The sequence below is a fragment of the Vulpes vulpes genome, chromosome 4 (genome assembly GCF_048418805.1).
Source record: "Vulpes vulpes isolate BD-2025 chromosome 4, VulVul3, whole genome shotgun sequence".
Taxonomy (NCBI): Eukaryota; Metazoa; Chordata; class Mammalia; order Carnivora; family Canidae; genus Vulpes; species Vulpes vulpes.
The window spans coordinates 98,710,738-98,726,644 of record NC_132783.1 but is presented as its reverse complement, the minus strand read 5'-3'; the positions used below and the strand labels follow the sequence as shown (position 1 = coordinate 98,726,644).

The following is a 15,907-nucleotide window of genomic DNA, read 5'->3' as shown; positions in this document are numbered from 1 at the left end:
ACCACTGAGCCAGCCAGGCGTCCCATCCACTCTGCAACTTTTTGGTATAGGATGCAAAAACCTCCAATTGTTTTTTTGAGAAACAGGCTGGAGTATCAACCAATCAATCAAGCATCAGCCCATCCATCCATCCATCCATCCATCCAGCCAGCCAGCCAGCCAGCCAGCCAGCCACATGCTTATCCCCCAGGCAGTGCCCAGGGCCTGGTGATCACAGGTGTTCAGGAGGGTATGTTGAACGTTAAATGAATAGGAGAAAAAGGAAAATATTCTTACCAGATTTCTTTTTCCCAACATGCTCCCTGCACAGGAAAGAAGGGGGTGGCAGACAGTAACACATCAGTACTGTTAAACAGCGAGGTGAGTTATTCCATTAAGAAACTGAGATGCTCCATCCTACATCATTTCCAAGGGAATGAATATAATCCAAGTCAGCCCCAGGAACCCAGACTCTTTGAAAAAGAAAGAATTCCTCTTAATTTTCTTACTTTGCCTTGATAAGAGCCCTGGCACCCTGGGCAGGGGTTGATGGAGGGCGGCACATGGGATGAAAACAAGATTAGGCCCCCGTGTTGTACTGAGCCTGATGCTCACCTCATCAGGCACAGCAGAGGCCTTGCCCCACTTCTTAGGGCTGTTCTGCGCTCTACACATGGAGTGTGTAGATGGGATGAGCACTGGGTGTTATTCTATATGTTGGCAAATTGAACACCAATAAAAAAATAAATAAAAAAAAAAAAGAAAGCTCTTGGGGGTAAGTGGTAAGTGTAATGCACTAAAACTGGGTAGATATCTGGATATCGGTGAATAAAACACATCTCCCTTGTGGTGACATAGAGAACACTGGTGTGGGCTAGAATTCAAACAATGAGTAATGACTCCCTTGTATTTGTCAACCACATCAGAATTTGTACACGCAACTGCATTACAAATCAGGGATTACAAGATACTTTCAAGTAAATTGTCCCATTAGTAAAAAGGTTTCCTATATTATAAAAAGAAAAGGGAGGTGACAGGATGGTTGAGTTGAGACAGATGTTGTGGCAGCAGTAACATTAGCTAATGATTACTACATGTTATTACCCTGTGCCAGTACCCTGCTAAGTACTTTAAGCTCACTTATTTAATACTTATAATAACCCTGGAAATAAATACTCTTTAAATATCTGTTTTATAGATGAGAAAATGAGGCCCAGAGAGGTTGGGTAGCTTGCCTAAGGCTAAACATCTAGCAAGTAGCAAGCTGAACCCGGATCTACCTAATTTTTAAAAATTAAGCTATACTTCAAAATTAAGCTATGCTATAAAAATTCATTTTTCTAAAGCATAGAATTCACTGGTTTTTAGCATATTCACAAGGCTGTGTAATCATCACTGCTATCTAATTCCAGGAAATACTCATCACTCCAAAGAGAAACCCTGTACCTATAAACAGTCACTTGCTATTCTGACTCCTTCCAACCACTGGCAAATACTCAAATACTAATTTGCTTCCTGTCTCTAATGATTTGTCTATTCTGGATGTTTTATATGAACGGAATCACACAGTAAAAGGCTTTTTGTGATTGGCTTCTTTCAGGTGGCATGTGTTCAAGGGCCATCCATGTCGTACCAGTATCAGTATTTTATTCCTTATTATGGCTGGATAAAATCCCATCTTGTTGGTAAACCACACTTCGCTGATGTATTCATCAGCTGACGGGAATTGCGTTGTTTCTATGTTTTGGCTCTTATGAATCACGCTCCTGTAAACATTTGTACACAAGTTTTTTATATTTTTATTTCTCTTGGTTCTGTATAGGAATGGAATGTAGGTCAAATGGTAACACTAGGTAACACTAGGTTTAACTTTCTGAGGAATTGCCAGGCTGTCTTCCACAACAGCTGTACCATTTTACATTCCCACCAACAGTGCATGATGATTCTCGTTTGTTCACATCTTCAACAAGTAGCTGAAGCACTAGTATTTGCTATCTGCTTTTTGATTCTAGCCATTCTAGTGGGTGTGAGGTGGTGTCTCACTGGGGTTTGGATTCACATTTCCTGATGGCCAATGATGCCGAGCATCTTCTCATATGCTTATTGGCCATTTGTGTATCTTCTTTGGAGAGATGTCAAATTCAGTCTGATTTTACAGTCTGGCTTTTTAACCAGCATGTAATGACCCTGTCACTGTCATTGTGGGTGAGGGGGCTATGCCAATCCCCGGAGCTTGGGGCTGCAGGTTGATCATGATGTTCCCTGGCCCAGCATTACCTCACTGGGGCTAACCTTCATTGCCCCTGTTTAGGGGAGGGTGAGAGCAACAGTGGAATAATCTAGCTCACGTTTACAGGCACTTGCTGTATACAGGGTGCCACTAGTCAGGGTGCTGTATCTGGACTGACCCAGTGAACCCTCACAATAATCTTTGAGGGTTACTCCATTTCACAGATGGAGACACAGAGGTCCAGAGAGGTGAAGCAGCTCACCCAACATCAGAACTCAGGAAGCCCAGCTGGGGCCCACTCTCCTGACCACACCCTGGCCTGCTCCATGGGTGTAGCTCCCTTTTTGGTGGCCAGCTCCAAGACATACCCACAAAGGTCCCTCAAGGCTGCCTGTATGTAAAGCATAATCTGCCTGAGTTGCCATTAGGGCCTGTGACCTGAGCTATGGTCTGGGCTTCCTGAAGTCCTGGGCTCCTGCCTGCCATATATTCCTGCTGGTTGTCTTGCTGTCCTGGCCGGAGCAGGGAGTTAGGGGCAGCAGAGAACTCTTGGAACAGCATGTGTGAGCTCACACAGGCATATTATCTTCTCTGTGTGACATGCTTGGGACGGTCCCGAGTTTACCTATGCATGGCAATAAAAAAAACCTTTCTTTTAATAGGACCATTTGGAATCCATGTTCTCTCTCCCTAGAGACTGTTGGGAACAACCCCCGGTTTCCATCTTAAGCCCTAACTCAGGTATGAGCTTCAGGATCCTGACCAAGGGACCAGTTGTTTCGCTGCTGTTCATTACTCCCTAAACCAACGATGAAGGCCCACCTGAGACTGCCTGCCTGCTGTGGCCCCAGAGCCATCCCTTGGGCCCTCTGAAACCTTCCCTTCTTCCTTCCATATCAAAGCCTGGCTATCAACAGGAAGGCAATGCCAGGTAAGTCCCTGCCCTGTGCCAGACTCCTTTATAGGCAGGATCATGCTTAATTCTCGCAACCAAGATGTGGTCAAGGTTAGCCACGACCACTTTACTGATGAGGAAATAGCAGCTCAGAGAAGTCAAGACACATGTTCAAGGTCATATAGCAGGGAAGGAACAGAGAGATTGGAACCCTTTCCTTCTTTACTGGAAGCCTCTTGGAGCAATATACAACTACTCCAGCAGGATGCTGTTGGCTTATCACAGCTGGTACTCTGTGCTTTCTTTGGTATAGTCCAGGCTATGTTTTGTAGTTTTAGTGGCTGTTCTATTTGCAGGTGTGTACATGTGTGTGCACGTGTGTGTACACCTGTACACATGCTGTCTCTCTAGTCAAAGAGCCTGGCTGGCACTTATCAGCCCTTCCTGACAGGTGCTGGTTCTTGTTCCTGTGACCCCATGACAGCCCTGAACCTGTGAGCTGGTCTCCTCTTGCATACTACGATTGCTCCATTCAACAGAACTCTTCTTTCTGCAGACACCCATGGTAGTTTCCTCCATAATAAAACTTTTTAAAAAGCACTATGGTTATGTCAGTGTTTCAGGCTGGCAGGGCTATTGGTGCCATCAACTCCTGGTATGTCAAGCCAGCAGGCAGGTGGTAAGATTCTATACAGTGTGCCTGGGCTGCTGGGACCCCTGGCTATGCACAGACAGGTGCCTGGGAGGGTTTTCTGTCTGCTGCAGGGGCTGGGGTGAACATTTTGGACAAGCATTAGACCCTGGATGACCAGGATCAAATCCTGGCCCTGGCCCTGTCACTTGCTAGTGCAGAGACTTTGAGTAGGTCTTGTCACTCATTCATTCATATCCCTCAAGGTCATGAGCACATTCACCCTTGTGGGCAAGGCACCAAGATGAATCTCCTGCACAGACCCCACCTGAAGGGAGCCCAGCCTTCTGCTCCCACCACTCTCCATGCATGCCTGCTAAGTACAGGTGTGTAGGGGATTCCAGGAGTGACCCTAGGCCAGCTTCCTTCTCCTGGGAGGGCCACATGGAGCCAGGCCCCAAAAGTGCTCAATCGGTGTGGTCAAGTGTAATTTCTCCCTTGGCTTTACACCAATTCTCTTGGGGCCAGCCTGGTAGCAGGGAGGGCCAGGAGGGCACACTCAGAGGAAGTCCACATCCCAACTTACTCTTTGGGGGGATTCAGGTCCTCAGGTCTTGTCTCAAAGAACTGCAGCACCTCATCACACTGAGAGATATAGGGGGGCAGCTGGATCAGGGCCTGCAGAAGAAACACAAATGAGACTGAAGGAAAGAAAGGGGTGTCAGGAAAGCCATGAGTCAGGGGTTCTCAAACTTGGGTATGAGCAGAATCATCTGGGGGGTCGGGGTGGAGAGCTTGTGAAAACAGATGGCTGGGCCCTGGCCCCCCGATTTTCTGATTTAGTAGGTCTGGGGTTGGGCCTGAGAATGTGCATATCTGACAAATTCCCTGGTGGTGCTGCTGGTTTGGGGAGAGACACACACACACACACACACACACACAGTGTATATACACACACATGTCCATACACTTTACAGGCATATCTGAACAAATAATATGTATATATTTATCTAAAACACTCAACTGTGGACTTCATACCATGCCATTATTCTTCAATTTCATCTCTATTGGCCATTGAGTGTGTCTCCTGCACAAATGTATCATAACTTCATTGACCAAGCCGCCTACTGGTGCGCGCGCTAAGCTTGTTTCCAACATGCCTGCGTGGATGTCTCAACTCATGGATCTGCAGTGTTAAAGTGAAGGCACTGCTTTATGATTTGGGAAGAGGTCAGAAGTTCCTGGGTTAATGAGGAGTTGGAACATCTGGTATCCCTCATTGCCCCAGTCCATATTAATTTGCCATCCTAGCTCATCCGTTCAAGGAACCTCCAATGTCTGTCAGTGGGCTGGATAAGGAGTGGAGGGAGGGCAGAAAGGGGATGAGGCATCTGTCGTATCAGTTCACTTCCCAACAGGTAGCCATTCAACGATTCAATGGACAATATCTTTGTGCCCAGAACTCCACCGGTTTCTGCGTCCAAAACAAGAGAAGGATGAGGTACATCCTGATCATGAAAGGCTCTGAAAATAAGACAAAGCTCCATAATGAATGAACAGTTCAGTTTAGTAGATCTTTATTTAAGCCCCCTCTGGCTCAGGTCCTGAGGATACAGATTGCAATGCAGCAGAGCTGTTTCATAAACTTCTGTGTGGGGAGAGCGCCTGCGCACATGCACACATTTAAATAGCACAGCCAGCCATTTCAGCCCACCAGTGCATGCTCTGGAGGGAAGCAGGACTCCCCTCCAGAGAAGGCCTCAGTTCCTGGGTGCCTCTTATGTGCCTCCTTGCCATGCTGAGGGAGTTGGGAGTGGGAAAACCCCCATATCTTCGATTTCCTATGTAACAGGCCTCTAAAAGCTCACTCTCCATTCACCCCCTGCAAAGTGATGCTCTATCCCTGCTATGGAGCTAGGATGGACGAGTATTTTGACTTCTTTTTCAGATTTTTAAAAAAAGTTTTAATTGAGGTAGAATACACATAAAATTTGCCATTTTAATAATTTGTTTTTTATTTTTTTAAGTAGGCTCCATGCCCAACGTGAGGCTCAAACTCATGACCCCAAGACCAAGAGTCACATGCTCTACTGACTGAGCCAGCCAGGCACCTTATCATCTTAACTATTTATTTATTTATTTATTTATTTATTTATTTATTTAAGATTTTATTTATTTATTAATGAGAGAGAGAGAGCAAGAGTGAGTGAGCAGCAGAGACACAGGCAGAGGGAGAAGCAGGCTCCCTGCAGGGAGCCCGATGTGGGACTTGGTCCCAGGACTCCAGAATCACACCCTGAGCCAAAGGCAGACGCTCAACCACTGAGCCACCCAGCGTCCCTCATCTTAACCATTTTTAAGCATACAGTTCAGCTGCATTAAGTACATTCGCCTCATTGTGCAACCATCACATCTATCCATCCCAGAACTCTATTTCGCAAAATTGAAGCCCTGTACCAAAGAAACCATTCCCTCTTCCCCTAGCTCCTGGCAACCATTCTTTCTGTCACTATGAATTTGACTACTCTAAGTACCTCGTGTAAGTGGGATCATACAATATTTGTCCTTTTGTGACAGGCCACCTTCACTTACCTAACAGCCTCAAGGTTCACCTATGCTGTAGCATGTGCTAGAATTTCCCTCCTTTTCAAAACTGAATAATATTCCACTGTATGGCTATGCCACATTCTGTTTATTCGTTTACCCACCGACGGTCACTTGGGTTGCTGACCCTACGTAGCTTTGGGTCTGGTTCTGACTTTAATACAAATCCCAGGTTCAAGCCACCTCAGATCTAAAGTAGAAGAACATGTGAGGTGGGTGGACATGTTTTAGTAGGGTGATTGCCCTAGTCACTGTCCAAGCTCTATCCTTCTGTGGTGAAGGATGCTGACCATTATGGGACTGGTATTTGTGGCTCATTGATTTTGTTAGCCTTGAAGTAGCTCCAGCTCAGCAGCAAATCCCCAGGGACTGATCTTTTCCAGGCTGAAGGCAGAGAGCCCAAGAGGGAGAGAGCAGGCACTTTACTTTCCTCTCTTACCTCTGACTTCTGACCTCCTTCTCTTTCTGGCTTGGAGTATTCATTCTGCCTGGGATGAGTTGCCATCTTGGGGGCCCCTGTGAGTCTGTCTTTCCTCTGAAATTCTGCAGTTTGTACAGTCAGAACCACATAATGAAGGGGCTGATTATATGCTGGACTGTGGTGTGTCCTGGCTGCTTTGTGTGCAGAAATCCTGTGGCTCTCCCCAGACTGCAATAACACTATTCCCTTATGTTGGCTCAGCATTTGCTGGCTCTCAAAATGTGTTCATCTGCTCTGTTCCACGTAATCCTGAGAAGGCTGACCCATTTCTGAGATGGGAAAGTGGAAGTTCTGGTGAAGTAGGCAGGACTCGAGAGCCCAGGACTGGCCAACACCAGCTCCTCTACCCCAAATCCACAGAGGGCAGAGGTATGTGGCTGTTCCTCCTACACCTTTCCTACATATCTGAGTAGTGCTGGGGAACCCCTGATACCTGGTGAAAAGTATTTACAGGGGGAGGGGGGACACCCAGATGGCTCAGTTGATTGAGTGTTCGACTCTTGAGTTTAGCTCAGGTCATGATTTGGGGTCCTGAGATCGAGCCTGTCAGGCCCTGTGCTCAGCGGGGAGTCTGCTAGAGATTCTCTCCTTCTCCCTCTCTCTGCTCCTCCCCCTGCTCATGCTCTTGCTCTCTCTCTCAAATAATTAAATAAATCTTTACACTTGATCTTAGCCAAAAGGCGGAGAAGCAATGAAGTTAAAAAAAGAAGAAAAGAAAGTATTCACTGGATCAATGACTCGAGGGAAAGGCCTGGATGTGGCCACCTGGTCTGTTTGGGGGAGCAGGGCGGGCCCTGAGGTGGCTGTGGCTTCCATTTACAGGGGGGGTGGGAGGGCTCCCAGGGTGCTCCTTGCTGAAATGAGCAGAGGCTCTGAAAGGACCAGTGAGGGAAGAGACGATGAGGCCCATGGAAACCTCCTGACAATGCCAAGTTCCCTTTTGGTTTTGAGCAATTCCTAGGAAGTAAAAGCCAACCCCCAAACCATAAAATACAGCCAAGTTACTAATAAAAGGCAGCACTGAATGCTTTGATGTTTGTCCCTTTCATTTTGGAAGGACAGGCTAACAGTAAAAACATGACCTGGGGCAAAGAAATAATTCTGCTTCTGAAATACTCCAGAATTGTCTTGTGTTCGGTCAGTAAAAACAGAAAACCATAGTTCCAGGAAAACTCAGTTCTGTCCCGGATAGAATCCTGGCCCTTTGGATAGATGTCGCTGGTTGATGCAGGGTCCAGAGGAGAGGTGAGCAGGAGCCCTGTTTGCTGAGAGTCATGATAGAAGGTCAGATAGATCCATTTCCTGATTCTGGCTCTGGCCCAGACATCCCATCACCTGAGCCTCAGCTTGCTCATGTGTAAAATGGAAACCACCAACACCCACCTTGGAAGGTTGTGTTACAGAATAAGTGAGGAAACGGCTTTAAGATTTCCATCATACACTAGTTGCTTGATAACACTAAGTTAACTCTTTGTCTCTCGGTACTGTATCAAGTACAGCAGTGTGGTGGTGCTCGGAGGTGATTCTAGAACCAGCGTGATGGCTCTGCTAAACAACAACGCCTTGCCTAGTAAGGGAGATGAGTTTTCTCAGTTCTTTCAACCCTCTGGAACTTCAAAACGAATGCCCCAGAAAATTACCACTTCTCTCTCTTTATATTTTTGTAATTTTATTTTAGTGTGGTAAGAACACTCACCAAGAGATCTACCTTCATAACAATTTTAAGCACGCAATACAGTATTGTTGGCATTGTATAGTAGTAGATCTCTAGAGCTTATTCATCTTGTTTGACTGAAACTTTACATCTGTAGGTCAGTAACTTCCCATTTTTCTGTCCCTCCAGCCCCTGGCAAACCACCATTTTGCTCTATGATTGAGGTTTGACTATTTCAGATCATGTAAGTGGAATCATGTGGTATTTTATCTTTCTGTGGCTGGCTTACTTTGCCTAGTGTCCTTAAGGTTCATCCACATTGTGACATATTGCAGAATATCCTTCTTTTAAAAGGCAGCATAGTAGTCTGTGGTATGTATATACCACGTTCAGGCTGTTTCCACATCTTGGCTATTAGGAACAGTGCTATGACCGGCGCGGGAGTGCTAATATCTCTTCCAGATCCTGACTTCAATTTCTTTGGATATGGACTCAGAATTGGGATTGCTGGATCATATGGTAGCACTATTCTTGATTTTTTGAGGAACTTTCATACTGTTTTCATAGTGGCTGCATTTCGCATTCCCACCAACAGTGTAGGAGTGTTCCAATTTCTCCATATCCTTACCAAGACTTGTTTTTTGTTTTTGTTTTTTTATAATAGCCATCCTGACAGATGTGAGGTGATATTACATTGTGGTTTTGATTCACATTTCCCTGTTGATGAGTGACACATTAAGCAGTTTTTCATATACCAGTTGGTCATTTGTGTCTCTTCTTTGGAGAAATTTCTTTTCAAGGTCTTTTTTTTTTATTTTTTATTTTTATTTTTTATTTTTTTTTCTTTTCAAGGTCTTAACCCATATATATATATTTATTTATTTATTTATGGCAGAGAGAGAGAGAGAGAGAGAGAGAGAGAGAGAGAGAGAGAGAAGAGAGGCAGAGACACAGGAGGAGGGAGAAGCAGGCTCCATGCCGGGAGCCCGACACAGGACTTGATCCCGGGTCTCCAGGATCACGCCCTGGGCCAAAGGCAGGCGCCAAACCGCTGCGCCACCCAGGGATCCCCTGAACCCATTTTTATTTTTTTTTAATTTTTATTTTTTTAAATTTTTATTTATTTATGATAGTCACAGAGAGAGAGAGAGAGAGAGAGAGAGAGAGAGAGGCAGAGAAACAGGCAGAGGGAGAAGCAGGCTCCATGCACCGGGAGCCCGACATGGGATTCAATCCGGAGTCTCCAGGATTGCGCCCTGGGCCAAAGGCAGGCGCCAAACCGCTGCACCACCCAGGGATCCCTTAACCCATTTTTAAATAAGGTTCTTAGCTTTTTTGCTATTGGAGTTCATTATATACTTTGGAGATTGACAAATCATATACCTTGACAGGTATATGATTTGCAAATGTTTTCTCCCATTTTTTTAAAGTTTTATTTATTCATTCATGAGAGACACACAGAGAGAGGCAGAAACATAGGCAGAGGGAGAAGAAGGGAGCCCAATGCAGGACTCAATCTCAGGACCTTGGGATCACGACCTGAGCCAAAGGCAGACGCTCAATTGATGAGCCACCCAGGCATCCCTATTTTCTCCCATTTTGTAGGTCACTTCTTTACTGTTATTTCCTTTGTTGTGCTACTTTTTATTTTTTTATTTTTATTTATTTATTTTTTTTGCTGCAAAAAGCTTTATTGTCTCCATTTGGTCCATGTTTTGGGAAAGGGCTCCAGAATGGTTAAAAAGCTGCCTAGTGGCTGCATGGGAAAAGGTTCAGGCACAAGCCCTGGCACCGGGGGGTTGCCAGAGGAGCCCCTCAAAGGCTGCTGGTCTCCAGAGGATCCTAGTCGTGCTTGAGAGTGAGCCTTTCGAAAAGATACTCGCCCAGCCCAGCCTGGGGGGTGGCCAGCCTGCGGAGGTTAGTCAGGTGGTCGCCCATCTTCTTGATGAGTTTTACCTCCTCATCTAGGAAGTGGTTCTCCAGGAAGTCACAGAGATGAGGATCCGCGCGAGCAGAACCCAGGGCATGCAGATCCAGAAGGGCCTGGTTCAGGCTCTTCTCCAGAAGCAGGGCGGCTTCCATGGCGTCCAGGGTCTTCCCCCACTCATCTTGGGATGGTTTCTGCACGTCCTGGAAGAGGGCGCGGCCGCCACGCTGGTTTTGCATCTTCAAGAAACGCTTGGCGCCCTTGCGCTTCTCCTCAGCCAACTCGCGGAAGAAGTGGCCCACAACCTCCAGAGCCACATCGTCACGGTCGAAATAGAAGCCCAGAGAGAGGTAGGTGTAGGAGGCCCGCAGGTGCATGTTGACCAGGCGGTTGACGGCGGCCTCCACGTCGGTAGAATAATTCTGACGAATCTGGGAGCTCATGGTTGATCCTGGACAAGGAGTTAAATTCAAACTTGGGTGTTCGCTGCCGGTGGCAGAAGATGGCCAGGAAGATGGCTCCGAAGGTTGCGACTGGAAAAAAGGTTGGAGGGTGGCCGTTGGCTGGTAGAAGGGGCGTCCCTGGGTCTGTTCCGTCCAAACACTGTTGAAGCAAGAGACAGATCCGCAGGACCGCCGAAAGCACCGCTGTTGTGCAACTTTTTAGTTTGATGTAGTCCCACTTGTTTATTTTTGTTGCCTCTGCTTTTGATATTATATTCATGATATCACTGGCAAGAGCTCCCAAAACAATCCATGCACATGGGCCCCTGGTTTTTGACAAAGGCACCAAGAATATACAATGGGGAAGGGGGACAGTCTCTTCGACAAATGGTGCTGGGAGAACAATATCCACTTGGAAAACAATAACACGGGGCCCTTATCTTACACCACACGCAAAAATCTACTCCAAGTGGATTAAAGACTTAAACATAAGACCTAAAAACTGGCAAATTCTTGGAAGGAAAAGGTTTCTTTATTTTTCTTTCTTTCTTTCTTTCTTTTTCTTTCTTTCTTTCTTTCTTTCTTTCTTTCTTTCTTTCTTTCTTTCTTTCTTTCTTTCTTCATTCAAGATTTTACTTATTTATTCACGAGAGACACAGAGAGAGACGCAGAAACCTCATGAGTTAAGGGGATCCCTGGGTGGCTCAGCGGCAAGTCCACTCTCCAGAATGGTGCATTGGGTCTAGGACCCTGAATCCTTTGTGTTCTGTCTCTTCTAGGGAATTTACTGTCAGACCAGGGGGGTCAGCTAGTCCCGGCACTGGGGTATCATTCCATTTGTCCCAAGGAAATGTCCATGCAAAGTCTGCCAGACAGACAGCTGGTATTTTAATGAGCTTACAGAACAATGTGAGAGGCTATTTGGGGAGCTGCTTGAAAATAAATGCTTGTATATGTGGCAGACTTTGGTCAAGTCTTATTTTCACTGTGTTCTTCAATGAACAGAGGTTCTTAAACTTAATATCGTTGAATAAATTAATCTTTTTATGGCTCTTTTTTATCTATGGTACTTTGTATCTTTAGAAATCCCTCTATATCTAAAGATTATGAAGGTTCCCCCTACCCTATTTTTATCTTCTAAAACTTTTTATAGTATTGCCTCTTATATCTAGGTCTTTAATTTCCTCAGAAACGATTATATGTGTGGTGTGAGGCAGGGGTTAGTTATCTTTGTTTTTTTTTTCCATAAAAATTCCCCCTTACTGAGGAATCCAACCTTTCCTCAATGACTTGCAAGGCTGCCTTTGTCAGTATTCAAGTGTCCAAATATACACGGGTCTGTTTTCTGGCTTCTCTATTTTGTTCCAAGGTTTGTCTATCCTTGTGCCAACACCTCACTATGTTACTTACTACAACTTTATAATATATCTAGCAGAACAGAAAGTTTTTTTCCTATGGAATTAGGTTTGGGATACTTACAGCCTTAGTCTATCTTTACCTATTGGAGACTAACAATTTCTACTAAAATAAAGCTAATAGTTATAGATTCAATTGGCTTAAGTGAGCTCACAACAGTGTCAATAACAGATACTCAAATGTTAAATAAGAGTCTTGTAGTCTGTAAAAGATTTTGCAGACCTTGTGAATAGTTTCATCTCCTTCCAGGAGGGCAGTTACCTTGAAGCCAAGCTGAGGAATTTGGCCAACCAAAGCCCCAAAATATCTGCTCTGCTCTGCTTCTTATGATGTATTAATAGCAGGGAGTGTAACTTCATGTGGCTCATATGACAAAGCAGTTTTTTCCCTATGGCTAATCCAGGTGAATTCATGATGCCCATACCATTCCAAGCATGAGCCAGTTGCAGGCAGCTGCTATCTTTTTTCATTTCAGGATTAAAAAAAAAAAAAAAAAATTCTTTCTTTATTTGGGGGGGAGGGCAGGAGGAGAGGGAGAGAGATCCTCAAGCAGACTCCCCGCTGAGCACAGAGCCCAACACAGGGCTCGATTTCATGACCCCGAGATCACAACCTGAGTAGAAATCAAGAGTGGGATGCCCAACCAAGCCACTCAGGTGCCCCTCATTTTAGGATTTTAAATCTCCTTTTCCAAATCAAATGTCCATGGGTTTGTGAAGCCCTGGGTATGAGCAAAGTATGACTCTGGAGAGAAGTTGTGTGTGCTGGGGAAGAAACAGGATAGCAACACTTTGGACTGAGAGATTAACAGTTGCTATGGAAGGTACCAGCTAGAAATCCCCAGCTGGACAAGGTGACCTCAGAGGTCCAAAGTGCTTGCCAGCAAGGCCTGGACAATGGACGTTTAAGCTCTAGAAATTTGAAGACACAAAGAGGAGAAAATTCAAACTTTCATCCAAGAGCTGGGAGACAGTAGTAGTATCTTTGTGCCTAGGTGACCTTCCCTGCCCTTTACTCCCCAATCCCTTTTTAAGGATATCCTTAGGAGAGAAAGAGAGAGGCTGTAAGTGGTATGTGAATGTCAAGTCCTAAAAGACCAGTGTTCAACCATCAAATCTTCCAATACTATTGCTGGAAGTAACTCTATTGGGCCTCTGTTTCCTCGTGTACATAATAGGAATAATAAAACCAACTTTCCAAGATTACTGGAGGGATGAAACAAGGTCATGCCTGGCCAAGAGAAGATAGGAGTGATCAGGAGTGATTTTCTGTTCTTCCATGACATCTGCCAAGCTGAGGGTCAGCTATCCCCACACTACCCCCCTTTCATTTTCTTTTTTACAGATGTATTGAAGTATAATTTATGTACCATAAAATCCATGCACTATAAATACACAACTCAACGATACTTAGTAAATTACAGAGTTGTGCAACCATTACCACATTCCAGTTTTAGAACTTTTCCATCGCCTCAAAAATTTCCCCCACCTAATGGGTGGTCCATCTCTGCCTGCACTGTCCTCAGGCCTAGGAAACCACTGTTCTGTTTTGTCTCTATAAAGTTGCCTTTTCTGCACATTTCATGTAGATCGAATCATGTAACACGTCATCTTTTGCATCTGGCTTCTTTTGCATCATGTGTTTGAGATTCATCCAAGTTGCAGCATTTATCAGGATGTCACGGCATTTTATTGTTGAAAAATATTCCATTGCATGGGTATTCCATATTTTCTTTATCTATGCACCTAATGATGGACATTTGGATTGCTTCCAGTTTTTGGCTATTATGAATTGGTATTGCTATGAACATGTACATCCAAGTCTTTGTCTGGAGTAGACAGGTACCCAAGAGTGGTCATACAGGAAATTTCACTTGTGGAAGAAAGTGCCGAATTATTTTCCAAAGTGGTTTCCCATCATGTGTTCCCACCAGAATGAGGGCTCCAGTTTCCCCATATCCTCACCAGCTCTTGGGTTTGTCTGTCTTGTGGGGTACAGCTGTTCCAGTTGCTGTGTAGGTTTCTCATTATGGTTTTATTTTGCATTACCTAATGATTAATGAAGCTGAACACCTTTTCCTGTGCTTATTAACCATTGTGCATCTTCTTGGGTGAAATCCCGATTCAAATCTTTTGTCTATTTTAAAACTGGGCCATCTTTATTGTTGAGTTGTAAGAAATCTTTATACAGATTCAATACAAGTCCCTTGTCAGAGATATGATTTACAAATTTTTTTTGTAATCTGTGGCATATCTTTTCATTTTCTTCACAGGATCCTTTTGAAGTACAGAATTTGGAAGTTTAATGAAGTCCAATTCATCAATTTTTTGCTTTTGGTGTCATAACTAGGAACTCTCTGCCTACACATGGTCATGAAGATTTTCTCCTCTGTTTTCTTCTGGAAGTTTTATAATTTTAGCTTTTATGTTTAGGTCTGTGATCCATTTTGAGTTGATTTTTGGACATGGTGCAAGGTAAGGATCCAACTTAATTTTTTCCTTTTTTTCTTTGGCATATGGATGTCCTATTGTCCCACACTGTTAAAGAGATCATACTTTTCCTATTGAATTTCTTAGAACCATTGCTGAAAATCAACTGACCATAAATTTCACAAAAGTTTATTTCTAGGCTGTCACTTCTGTTCCACTGATCTGTATGTCTCTCCTTATGCTAGTACCACACTGTCTTGATTACTGTAGCTTTTGTAGGAAGTTTTGAAAATGGGTGCTACAAGCCCCTAATTTTGTCCTTTTTTTTTCATAATTGTTTTAGCTATTTTGGGTTCCTTGCATTTCTCCATATAACTTAGGATCAGCTTGTTAATTCTACAAAAAAGCTTACTAGGATTTTGGCAGAGGTATGTTGAATCTATAGATCAGTTGGGGAAGAGCTGCCATTTTATTATTATTTTTTAAAGGTTTTATTATTTACTTGAGAGAGAGAGAGAGGGAAAGCGCGTGCACAAGTAGGCAGAGTGGCAGGCAGAGGGAAAAGGGGAAGCAGGATCCCCATAGAGCAGGGAGCCCAATGCACGGCTTGATTCCAGGACCCCGAGATCATAACCTGAGCTGAAGGCAAACACTTAACTGACTGAGCCACCCAGGTGTCCCTATTTATTATTTTTTGCTATTATTTGTCATTGGGATTTTTTTTTTTTTTTTTGTATTTCCATTCTTGTCCTTTGCCCATTTTTCCTGTATGGTTGTTTGTTTTTTTCATATAAATTTCTACAACTTCTACATATATAATACACACACACACACACCATGTTGTCCTTGTTAAGAAATTCACCTTACCCTTAAATTCTAATTTACTCTCCTAGATTTTTTTTAAAGTTTTAATTTAAATTCCAGTCAGTCAACATACACCGTAATGTTAGTTTCAGGTGTACAATATAGTGATTCAACACTTCCATACAACACTGGGTGGTTTATCACAGCAAGTGCACTCCTTAATACCCATCACTATTTCACCCATCTCCCCACCTCCCCCTCTGGTAACCATCAGTTTGTTCTCTATAGTTAAGACTCCGTTTCTTTGTTTGCCTCTCATTTTTTCCCCCTTTGATCATTTGTTTTGTTTCTTAAATTCCACATATGAGTGAAATCATATGGCATTTGTCTTTCTCTGACTGACTTGTTTCACTT

At 44.1% G+C, this 15,907-nt stretch overlaps 1 protein-coding gene across 2 annotated transcripts in view; it reads right to left on the bottom strand.

Annotated features, from left to right (window-relative positions):
* SH3PXD2B (SH3 and PX domains 2B) overlaps nt 1-15,907 on the bottom strand; it is a 102,055-nt gene that overhangs the window by 38,122 nt on the left and 48,026 nt on the right. For both annotated transcript variants that reach the window (XM_072756588.1, XM_072756587.1), the window contains exons 5-6: nt 4,322-4,413; nt 277-302 (exon numbers count right to left, since the gene is read on the bottom strand). In XM_072756588.1, coding sequence (XP_072612689.1) covers nt 277-302; nt 4,322-4,413 — 118 coding nt within the window. The remainder of the gene's footprint in view (nt 1-276; nt 303-4,321; nt 4,414-15,907) is intronic.